Source organism: Phyllostomus hastatus, unplaced genomic scaffold (genome assembly GCF_019186645.2).
Source record: "Phyllostomus hastatus isolate PE091 unplaced genomic scaffold, TTU_PhHast_1.1 phas_scaffold_1224, whole genome shotgun sequence".
In the NCBI taxonomy this organism is placed as follows: Eukaryota; Metazoa; Chordata; class Mammalia; order Chiroptera; family Phyllostomidae; genus Phyllostomus; species Phyllostomus hastatus.
This window is the reverse complement of record NW_025334008.1, coordinates 2,371,312-2,382,076: the sequence shown is the minus strand read 5'-3', so window position 1 is coordinate 2,382,076 and position 10,765 is coordinate 2,371,312. Positions and strand designations below refer to the sequence as shown.

At 50.9% G+C, this 10,765-nt stretch overlaps 2 protein-coding genes across 2 annotated transcripts; both read left to right on the top strand.

Annotated features, from left to right (window-relative positions):
- Positions 1–2,123: 2,123 nt before the first annotated feature.
- Positions 2,124–4,117, top strand: CUNH19orf84 (chromosome unknown C19orf84 homolog). The gene is made up of 2 exons (XM_045856230.1): positions 2,124–2,161; positions 3,054–4,117. The coding sequence occupies exons 1-2, from the start codon at positions 2,124–2,126 to the stop codon at positions 3,565–3,567; spliced, it is 552 nt and encodes a 183-aa protein (XP_045712186.1). The 3' UTR covers positions 3,568–4,117.
- Positions 4,118–4,453: 336 nt separating this feature from the next.
- On the top strand, positions 4,454–9,365 carry LIM2 (lens intrinsic membrane protein 2). Its single transcript, XM_045856443.1, has 5 exons — positions 4,454–4,539; positions 4,999–5,179; positions 6,840–6,989; positions 8,712–8,846; positions 9,012–9,365. The coding sequence occupies exons 2-5, from the start codon at positions 5,005–5,007 to the stop codon at positions 9,071–9,073; spliced, it is 522 nt and encodes a 173-aa protein (XP_045712399.1). The 5' UTR covers positions 4,454–4,539; positions 4,999–5,004; the 3' UTR covers positions 9,074–9,365.
- The last annotated feature ends 1,400 nt before the right edge of the window (positions 9,366–10,765 follow it).

Genomic DNA, 10,765 nt, shown 5'->3' with positions numbered 1-10,765 from the left:
TCTACTTGTGTCTCCATTAAAAAAAAGCACAGGCTCTGGAGCCAGGTGGCCCCAGGTTCAAATCTCTACCATACCATTCCATTTACTAGCTCTGTTGCCCTAGGCAACCTAACCTCTCCAGGGCACAGTTTGATCCTCTCTGAAATAAAAATTTAGTGAGTTATTCATTGAAATAGACCTCTATTTTATAAGATAGCTACTAGTATTCCTCAAGCCTGTCAAGACTGTGGGGGAAAAAAAAGAAAGATAAACTGCCTCTGACCAGAGAATTCAAAGGAGAGGTGATGATTAAAGGACATCCTGCACTGGATTCTGGAACAGGAGAAAAAAAAGGGGGGAGGCATCAGTCTAAAAATTAGTTAATATCATGTTGATTTCTTACTTGTGACAAATGCACAATAATCTAAGAAGCTAACATTAGGGAAGCTAGGTGAGGAGTATATGGAAACTCTATTATCTTTTTAAAAAAATTTAAATCAATATTTTTATTAAAATATGCTTGAATTTGGCAGTTTTTAAAGGTGTTAGAACTACAAACACTTTTTAAATGCAGTCAAATGTCTTCTTTTGGTTTTATTAAATTTATTGGAGTGACATTGGTTAATTATATTAGCGTTATAAAACTTCTGTAGATATAAAAATATTTCAAAACTATTTTATTTATTTTTATCCTCACCCAAGGACATATTCCCACTGATTTTAGAGACAGAGAATGGGAAGGGGAAAGAGAGGGAGAGAGACATAATGTGAGAGAGAAACATCAGTTTGTTGCCTCCCCTACTTGCCCAAACTAGGGATTGAACCCCACAACCTAGGTATGTGCCCTGACCAGGAATCAAACCAGCAACCCTTGGGTGCACTGAATGATGATGCTCCAGCCAATTGAGCCATGAGGCCAGGACAAACATTTTTTAAAGCTTTTATTTATTTAATTTTAGAGAGAGGGGAAGGGAAAAAGAGAGGGAGAGATACATCAATATGTGGTTGCCTCTCATGTGCCCCCAGCTGGGGACCTGGCCTGCAACCCAGGCACGTGCTCTGACCAGGAATCAAAACGGCGACCCCTTGATTTGAAGGCAGGCACTCAATCCACTGAGCCACACCAGCCAGGGCCAAACAATTTTTTTTTTAATCAACCAATCCCTCCTCAAATCCCTCATTTCTGCCTAGCCCCTCCAACACTATGCTTATTGCACCCTCAATCCTTTGTATTTGCTGTTTGCTCCACTGCAAATAAGTCCCAGGCCTTCTGTGCCTTCCCTAACCATCTTATCTAAAATAACTGCTTCCGGTGCCTCTGTGTCCCCTTGCCCCGACTTTACACCTTCACAGTACTTATAGGAAACGTGTGGTTTGTGTATTGTCTGTCTCTTTCAACACGTGTGGGGGTAGGGGCTGCATCTATTTTATCCCGGGTTACATCCCCAGCGCCCAGCCTAGCACATAGCAGGCTCTGAGAGCTTACTTCTTAAATGAATGGGTAGAAGAATGACTATTGTTTCTCAATAAAATGCTGCCACGACTACCAGCAGTAATGATGAGTAACTCATTTTTGCTGAGACTAATTATAGTTCAGATTCTGTGTTGATACATTCTGCATATGGTACCCTTTAAACTTCCCAAGAACCTGGAAGGTAATATAACCCCATTTGTCAGATGGGGAAACCGAAACCTAGAAACTAGAAGGATTTAAGGACGCAAAGCAAATCAGAAGACAGAGCCTAGAACGGAATCCAGCTCCTAAAACTCCCCGCCCATCTACTAACTCCTCCACCGTGGGGAGGATCCAGACCTGCAGATTTCCGTCTAAATGTCCCTTGAGTCCTAAAGAACACAAGAAGACCCCCAGAAAACAGGAATACAGATGGGAAGAGATGAAGGGCTGGGAATCTGGACTCCTGGATCTAGGGGGACGGAGGCCGCCTCGTGAGCTGACTGGGCTTGAGGAACTAACTATATGGAACCCGCTGCACACTCTTTCTCAAGTTTCCACACGCCCTGCAGGCCACGCCCCATTTCTGACAAAGCCCCGCCCGCTTTCTTCCCGGACCCCTCCCACCTCCTCCGGCCCTGGAAAAATTCAGGTGAAGGTTCTAGAACAGACTGGAGAGACCCTCGTGAAGATGGAGCAACAGAAGGAAGAAGGGACAGGGCCGGAAGGGTGAGAAGCTCAAGACTTCCCGCGGGGAGGACAGAGCCCCAGAGAGTGGAGGGTGGTCTGAGCAAATCACAGAAAGTTGAACAAACCCAGAGAGAGTTATCAAAAAAAATAAAAGCCTCGGGTATCATCACATTGAAACAGCATCTTAAAGGAGCTTGGTGACAGAGTTGAACAAGATACTTAGAACCGGGGGGGCACTACAAACAGATATTTGTAGAACAGAGAGAAATTTCTAGAAAGAACCAGGAGCATGGAAAATGCCAGAAACAGCCATAGGTCCTGAGAAATAATAAATGCCTGCACTTAAAAATTATTAATTTATTTTTAGAGAGAGGGGAAGGGAGGGAGAGAGAGAGGGAGAGAAACATCAGTATGTGGTTGCTTCTCATGTGTCCCCTACTGGGAACCTGGCCTGCAACCCAGGCATGGGCCCTACCCAGAAATTGAACACTCAACCCTCTGGTTCGCAGGCTGGTACTCAATCCACTGAGCCATACCAGCCAGGACAGTGACTGCACTTCTGGAATGGAGGCCCAGCCCTTTCATAGGCATCTTGGGAGCCACCCAAAGCCTTTTTTTTTTCTTGGTGTGAAAAATAAATGTTCCCAATGGGAAAGTGATTTGGCCTGAGGCCCACCGTGAGGGAGCTGGGCAGCCTGGAATTGAAGCTGAGTTCTGCCTGATGCTGAAGTTCCAGCAGAGCAGCCTGTCTCTCCGTAAAGCGGTGTGGGGAGAAAGAGAGAGGGGGTGGGGGAAAGGGGTGAGGGCCTGGGAGGTGGACGCAGAACTCAGGATGGAGAGACGATCCCAGCAGAGGCACAGAGGCAGTCAGGCCACACTGGGAAAGGTATGCAGATGGTGAGGCCACTGACCTGTCCTCTTGGCATTTCAGGAACAACCTGTCCCTGCCGTCACCTGGGACTGAGCCTTTCCCAACCCCGCCATCTTCTCTCCTGGGCACCCCAGATCCAGCCCACCTGGGGCTCCCCGAGAACCTGGCCTCTGTCACCGTCCCCATTCGCCTGGATGCCCTCTCTTACCTCCTGCATAGCGCCCTCCTGGGGGCCTATACCCTGCAGCAGTCTCTGCCCTCCTGCCCCTGCCACGCGCAGGCTTGCCGTGCCCAGCCAGGTGCTGCCAGGAGGCCATTCAGGGGACGTGGGGGCTGGGACACCCCTGAAAGACCAGGTTGGGGCTGGGGTCAGCAGCGTCGGGGACCTGGGAGGTCTGGGCAGCCAAAGAGGGTCTGGGCAGGGGATGCTGAGGCTGGCCCCAGGACCCCACCCAGGATGCCCTCGTCACCACCACCACCACCACCTACCCAGGATCAGAAGAAGGAAGCCCAAGGTCCGGAGACACCGCTGGCCATGCCACCTGCCACTGAGGACTGGGACACTGAATACTAGGGCCCCAAGGGCCCAGTACCATGGAGTCTGAGAGTGCCACTCACAGTCATCCAGAGGCTTTTCCTGGAGCCTAGGGTGACCTCAGCCTTGTCAGAGCTACCCCATTCCTCTCCTTCCCCCAAACGATGGCCTCAGCAGTGGGGCCTGGGAGTACCCCGGTGAAACCTAGACCTGGCTTAGGATCCCAAGTGGGAAAAATCCTTGAACCTCACACCCAGTGCCTCTCCGCAGCCCCAACTATAGTGGCAGCTCTCGGCTCACTCTCAACCCGAGGGCTCCTCCAGCCCCATCCGGACCCCATTCTCGATCCCAAGCCATTCACCTGCCCTTCAACCCCTTTGCATCCCCACCCTCAGTACCCTATTCCCAATCCCTCATCCTCAGCCTCCTCATCCTCATCCCCCACCTACTTCAGGTCAGCCCAACCCTCATCCTAACTTCACCCTAAACTCAGCCCCAAACCCAACCCATCTTCCTTCCTCTCCTGGCCCCAACTGTGACATGGCCTGTGACCCCACCCACGAAGAATCCCCTGGGCCCAGTATACCCAGGCACCACCCTGTTTCCTGCCCCTGGGAGTGAGGGGTCCTGGTTGAACAATAAATGGATGACTTTCCCTCTGTCTTGTGTCTGTGTGTATGCTTACCCAGTGCAGGCCCACCCAGCGGGCGCTGTGAGCAAGGCCTGTGAAAGGTGGCAGGGTCGTTGGGAGGGTCACGGAGGGAGGCCAGTGGGGCCAGGGGCTGCAGGGAGGGAGTGCCCAGATCCCTGCTTCAGCGAATTCCATTTGGGGCCTCTGCCACCGTTGCACTTCTGTCTGCTGGAAGCTGCTGGGCTGTGGGGCCATTGTGTGGGGAGGCTTAAGGGATTTGGGGGGACCCGGGGAGCAGAGAGGCCAGCAACCTGGCTCGGCTCAGTCTGCACAGAGGGGCAGAGGCAGACAGAGGGCTCAGGACAGGCTCCACCACTCAGGTAGGGACCGAGCATGGGACCCTCGGCACCCTCCTCCCCCAAGACCTAGACATCCAGTCCTCCAGCTCCTTCATCTCCCCAGGACCTGGTGGGATTCCAGCCCCTAATCCCCTCACACCTGCACTGAGAGGTCCAGGGCCCTGGCCTCCTCCTTCCCCAAGGATTTGGGTGTCCCAGTGCCCAGCCCACCTCCTGGCTTAGGACCTGGAAGTCCCCCAGGCTCTTTCTCCCCCAGGACCCACGGGTCTAGGTCCTCAGTTCATCCTTCCTCAGACCCAGGGGTCTGGACCCCCCGCCCCTCCTCCCTCAGGCCCTCGAGTCCAGCCCCCCAGCCCCTCCTCCCTCAGACCCTGGAGTCCAGACCCCCAACCCCTCCTCTCTCAGACCCAGCGGTCCAGACCCCTCCTCCCTCAGACCCGGGAATTTGGCTCCTGACCCCATCTCTCCCTTTCCTCACAGGTCACCATGTACAGCTTCATGGGTGGTGGCCTCTTCTGTGCCTGGGTGGGGACTATCCTCCTGGTGGTGGCCACAGCGACAGACCACTGGATGCAGTACCGGCTGTCGGGGTCCTTTGCCCACCAGGGTTTATGGCGCTACTGCCTGGGGAACAAGTGCTACCTGCAGACGGAGAGCATCGGTGAGGGTCCGGGCAGGGTCTGGGGTCTGGGCTGCACCTGGGGGCAGAGCCTATGGCTCAGAGAAGGAAAGGGACCAACCCAAGGTCACTGAGCATGAAAGGGACAAAGCTGGGATTTCAGTTCTTCAATGCAATTACAGAATGGGCTGATGGGGGGTGTTCAGTAGGGAGGGGTGATACCTCTGCACAAAACAGAGGTCAGGTAGGGCAGGCAGGGCTGGGGTTGCCAGGACAGCGGTTTCTAAATAGTTACTATGTATCAAGAACTGTGTTACTATGCTAAGTGAAATAAGTCAGAAAAACACAGATACCATATATGATTTCACTTATGTGTAGAATCTAAACAACAAAATAAAGGAATCAACAAAACAGAAGCAGACTCATCGACCCAGAGAACAGACTGATGGTCACCAGATGGGAGGGGAGGTTAGGGGACTGGGTGGGAAAGGTGAAGGGATTAAGAAGTGCAGGTTGATCGTTACAGAAGAGCCACAGGGATGTAAAGGACAGCATAGGAAATTGAGTAAATAATAATGTAACAACTATATATGGTTCCAGGTGGCTATTTGAATTGTCAGAGGGATTATTTCATAAACTGTATAATTGTCTAAGAAGTATGTGGAACACCTGAAACTAATATAAAATGATATTGAATGTCAACTTTAATTGTAAAAAAAAAACTATGTTAGGTACTGGGGAACACAGAAGCAAGATAGACCTTATATTTGCTAAGTACTGAATGAGGTGTTTTCTTTATACTTGCTATGTGCCAGGCTATATATATTATATATATATATATGTATGTATATATATGTATGTATGTGTGTATATGTGTATGTTACAATATATATTATAAATATGGGGGTGAGAATAGTAAGTACAGAGCTCTTGCAGTGTATATTATGTATGTATATTATATAGTATGTAAATAATATATATTATGTAAATACTATATCTCTATGTGGGATATAGTATATTACACAATGCAGATTTTATGAAAAGAGAGAATAACCATCCACAGTGCTTACTATCCACTCTTTCAATTGGTTATTTATTGAGTAGCCACCATGTGCCAGGCGCAAGGTGCTGGGGATGTAGCAAGACCTCTGCTCTCCCAGAGCTGAGAATTCACTGGGGAGGGACAGACATCAAAACAAGTTAAAAAGAAATAAATGGAGCGTCTTCAGATACAGGCCAGTGGTAAGAAAGAAATGAAATAGAGCAATGGGAGATAGGATAAAGAATGATGAGCAGGGCGATATGGAGAATCCGCATCATTCATTCATTTATTCATTCATTCACCCAGCAGACATTTCTCCAGGACGTGTGCACACCAAACCTATGCTGGGGATACCGCGAGGTAGAATCAACACAGTCCCTGTCCTCGGGGAGCAATCGGGCTGCAGGGCGAGGCAGACACAGTCCAGAGTCACAGCCCCGAACAGGGGGTGAGGGTGCTGCCTAGGAGTAAAGGGATGCTTCCTAGAGGCGGGGGTTTGGAGGATGGACAGGAGTCTGCCAGGTGAAGGCGAGGGCGCAGGTGAAGGAGAAGCTGGGCGAGGGATACGGAGCGGGGTAAGGCAAGGCTGCCGCCAGAGGTGGCGGCCTTTGCCGCTGAGGGCAGGGGAGGCCTGGGAGTGACCGTGTGGTGCTCCCACAGCGTACTGGAATGCCACCCGGGCCTTCATGATCCTGTCCTGCCTGTGCGCCACCTCCGGCATCATCATGGGCATCCTGGCCTTCGCTCAGCAGCCTGCCTTCAACCGCCTCTCCCGACCCTTCTCCGCCGGCATCCTGTTTTTCGCCTCCAGTGAGTGGACTCCCGCTACACTACCCGTCTTCCTGCGCCCTGCCCGTCTCCAGCCCCAACCCATCCCCGCCCGCCCGGAACTACACTCTCATCCCCGACTCTTCACTCTCAACCCCGTCCCCAGCCTAATCCCAGCCCCACACTTGACACCAGTTCCAAGGCTGTTTCCCATTCCACCTATTCCAACACAGCAGTTCAGTCTGGCACGACCACCCAGAGTTAGTGTCAGACGCCACAGGAGTAAGGGCATGGTTCCCAAAAAAGACTGCACCAACTTCAGCTCCAAGTGGGGTTCCCAAACCACTTGCACTTTAAAATATATATTTTTTATTTATTTATTTTCAGAGAAGGGAAGGGAGGGAGAAAGAGAGGGAGAGAAACATTAGTGTGTGGCTACCTCTCCCACACCCCCAAATGGGGACTTGGCCTGCAACCCAGGCATGTGCCCTGACTGGGAATGGAACCAGCCACCCTTTGTTTTGCAGGCTGGTGTTCAAACCACTGAGCCACACCATCCAGGGTACCACTTGCACTTTTTTTTAAATTTTTTAAAGGTTTTATTTATTTATTTTTAGAGAGGGGAAGAGAGAGAGAGAGAGAGAGAGAGAGAGAATCAATGTATGGTTGCTTCTCACATGGCCCCCATTGGGGACCTGGCCTGCAACCCAGGCATGTGCCCTGACTGGGAATTGAACCTGCGATGCTTTGGTTCGCAGCCCGTGTTCAATCCACTGAGCTACACCAGCCAGGGCACCACTTGCACTTTTGACCAACTTGCTCCAAACTGGAGAGTTCCCAGGACCCACTCAAGTTTGAAAATTTGTCACAACTCACCAAGCTCCAAAAAGCACTATACTTACAGTTATAGTTTTATTATAAAGGATCGGCTCAAGGCCAGCCAAATGACGAACAGATTCAGAGGGAGAAGTCTGAGAGGGCTGTCACCCTCCCAGCACACCTGCTGTTTATCAACCAGAACGCCCCAGGGCACTTGGCATCCAGAGTGTTTCCTGGAGTTTCGCCTTTGAATCACTGGCCACACACGTGACCAAACTCAATCTCCTCTCCCGTCCCCTCCTCAGAGGGGCTGGTATCAACCAGCTCAAAGTCTCGACTCTCTGTTTCCGTGTTTGATCTTTCTGCTGACTGGCTCCCTTTCCTGAGTCATCTCAGCTCAGTAATGGGTGTGATCCCAGTGGCTCAACCATAGCAAAGACACTCATAACTCAGGAAATTCCAATGGTTCAGAATGGTTCAGAAGTTCATCTCCCAGGAACCAGAGACAAAGACCAGTCAGATCCTTTTTGTTTTAATTTTTAAAAAGATGTTATTTATTTTTAGAGAGGGGAAGGGAAGGAGAAAGAGAGGGAGAGAAACATCCATATGTGGTTGACTCTCATGCGTCCCTCTACCAGAGACCTGGCCCACAACCCAGGCATGTGCCCTGACTGGGAATAAAACTGGTGACTTTTTGGTTCACAGGTCAGCACTCAGTCCACTGAGCCACACCAGCCAGGGCTCAGATTCTTTATGATGTAGCACAAGCCTCCCCCATGTCCACACCAACCCCACTTCCTGTCCCTCTTTACTCCCACTTTCAACTCACCCCTGTCCTCACCCTTACCCCCATCCCCACCCACCCACCCCTTTCCTCAGTCTCACCCCCATGCCCATCTCCAAGCTCAGCCTCCTCGGGTTCCCACCCCCACCTTCTCTCCCCAGCCTTGTGCGTCCTGCTGGCCTTGGCCATTTACACTGGAGTCACCGTCAGCTTCCTGGGTCGCCGTTTTGGGGACTGGCGCTTTTCCTGGTCTTACATCCTGGGCTGGGTGGCCCTGCTCATGACCTTCTTTGCAGGTACCAGGGCTGGGGGGCGGGATGGATGGTGTCTGGGGATGAGTGGGTGTCCCACACAGGCCCCCAGCACCCAGCCAGAAGAAAGACCCAGGCTCTGTGGACACCCAGGGAGAAATGGGGTGCTGAGGCTTGGGCAGGGCGTCCATCAGGACCTTTTTCCCACAGGAATTTTCTACATGTGTGCCTACCGGATGCATGAATGTCAGCGGCTGTCGACGTCCCGCTGAGCCCAGGTGTATTCATCAGCTTCACCAGGAAGAGAAAATGAGGTCCCTGATAAGAGGGGGTGTCTAGAGGCCTAAAATCCTGGTTCCTGGGGGGCATGAGGGGAGCTCCATCCTGGACTCTGGGTGGGGTTGCCTGACTCCTGAGTCCTGCAGGGGAAGAAGGAAGAATGGGGCCTGGTGGGAGGGAGCTAAGAAGAACCAAGGCCCCACCTACCAGGGTGGTTGTTTGAGTAATGGAGTATCTGTTAGAGCGATTTGGGGGAGTCTAATAATAAAATTGAAGTGAAACTACTCTAGTGTGACTCCCTGAGGCGTACGGTACGTGTCGTGGATGGGGTTGGGAGGGGGAGTGTATGATAGCAACCCAACCTGCTGTTTCCACAGGTGAGGGGACAGAGGTCAATCACACAGCCCCACACAGGCAACAGTTCAGCTTCTAGGAACCTGATGTGCAGGGCCAGTTGGACACCAGTTCCCATGTGTGTGTTTCTCCCTCACACTACCAAGCAGTTAATTCTGTCATCATTGACCTGGAGATAGCACCAGATTCCACAGGTTAAGGGCTCAGTCTTACAAGACTGCCGCTGTCCCCCCTTCTGGTGGCAACTACTAGTCCAGGATGTCACCTGAGTTTCTGGCCACCAGCTATAAATTGGAGGCTCCCACGCCCCCCTCCTTGGGTTCCATTCACTTGCTAGAGTGGCTCACAGAACTCAGGAAAACACATTACTTACTAGATTGCCAGTTTTTAATAAAAGGATGTAACTCAGGAATGGCCATATGGAAGGGATGCATAGGGCCACGTGTGGGAAGGTGTGGGAAAGCGCCCGGAGCTCCTCATTCTCTCCAAAGTCGCCATTCTCCCCAAATCGTCAAGGGTTCACCACCCCTGAAGCTCCCTGAGGAGGTTTCATTACATAAGTGTGATTGATTAAATCTCTGACCATCAGTGATTGAACTCAACCTCCAGCTCCTCTCTCCTCTCTGGAGGTCAGGGGCTGAGACTGGACATTCCAACCCTCCAACACGATCGGCTCCACTGGCAAATATTCCTCAGTCCTTACGTGGGCTACAGAAGTCAACCCTTTCCATAGCAAAAGACACCTTTATGGCTTTTGTGACTTGGGAAATTCCAGGGGCTTTAGGAGCTATTGTAATCAGGACTCAACCAAATATGCATTTTTTATTGTAAATGACAACACCACAGTAGGATGATAGGATAAATAGAAAGCTTGGTTAAAAACAAACAACCCCCCCCAAAAAAAACAGCTTCCCTCCCCAACTGCCCTGCCCCACCTCCAGCTGGCTCTCCCAATGCCCTCTCCCCTCCTAAGGAGTTCCTCCCACTGCAAACACCAGAACTCTGATGCTTCACCTCCTCCACCTGCTTCTTCACACACCATTCGGGACCTTGACTTTCTCTCCATACAGTCATTACTTTACTCAACAAACTGATACCAACTGCCCTGGGAGTTACTGATGCCGGTCATAAAATACTAAGACTATTTAACAGGCCAGTTCTAACAATGAGAACGTTTATCGCAGCCTATGCTAGTAATGGTTATATTAATAGAGTCTGACTCCCTGGAAATAATGTTTATTGGGGCCTTCTCAAATAATAGTAATACAATGTTTATAGAGCCTTCTTCCAATAATAATGGCAATTGAGGCCTTCTCTAATTACACTTTAAT

Coding starts and splice junctions, on each gene's coding strand:
- LIM2 (XM_045856443.1), top strand. CDS start 5,005: ATGTACAGCTTCATGGGTGGTGGCCTCTTCTGTGCCTGGGTGGGGACT. Junction 5,180..6,839: donor CCTGCAGACGGAGAGCATCG/GTGAGGGTCCGG, acceptor GTGCTCCCACAG/CGTACTGGAATGCCACCCGG. Junction 8,847..9,011: donor GCTCATGACCTTCTTTGCAG/GTACCAGGGCTG, acceptor TTTTTCCCACAG/GAATTTTCTACATGTGTGCC.
- CUNH19orf84 (XM_045856230.1), top strand. CDS start 2,124: ATGGAGCAACAGAAGGAAGAAGGGACAGGGCCGGAAGG. Junction 2,162..3,053: donor GAAGGGACAGGGCCGGAAGG/GTGAGAAGCTCA, acceptor TTGGCATTTCAG/GAACAACCTGTCCCTGCCGT.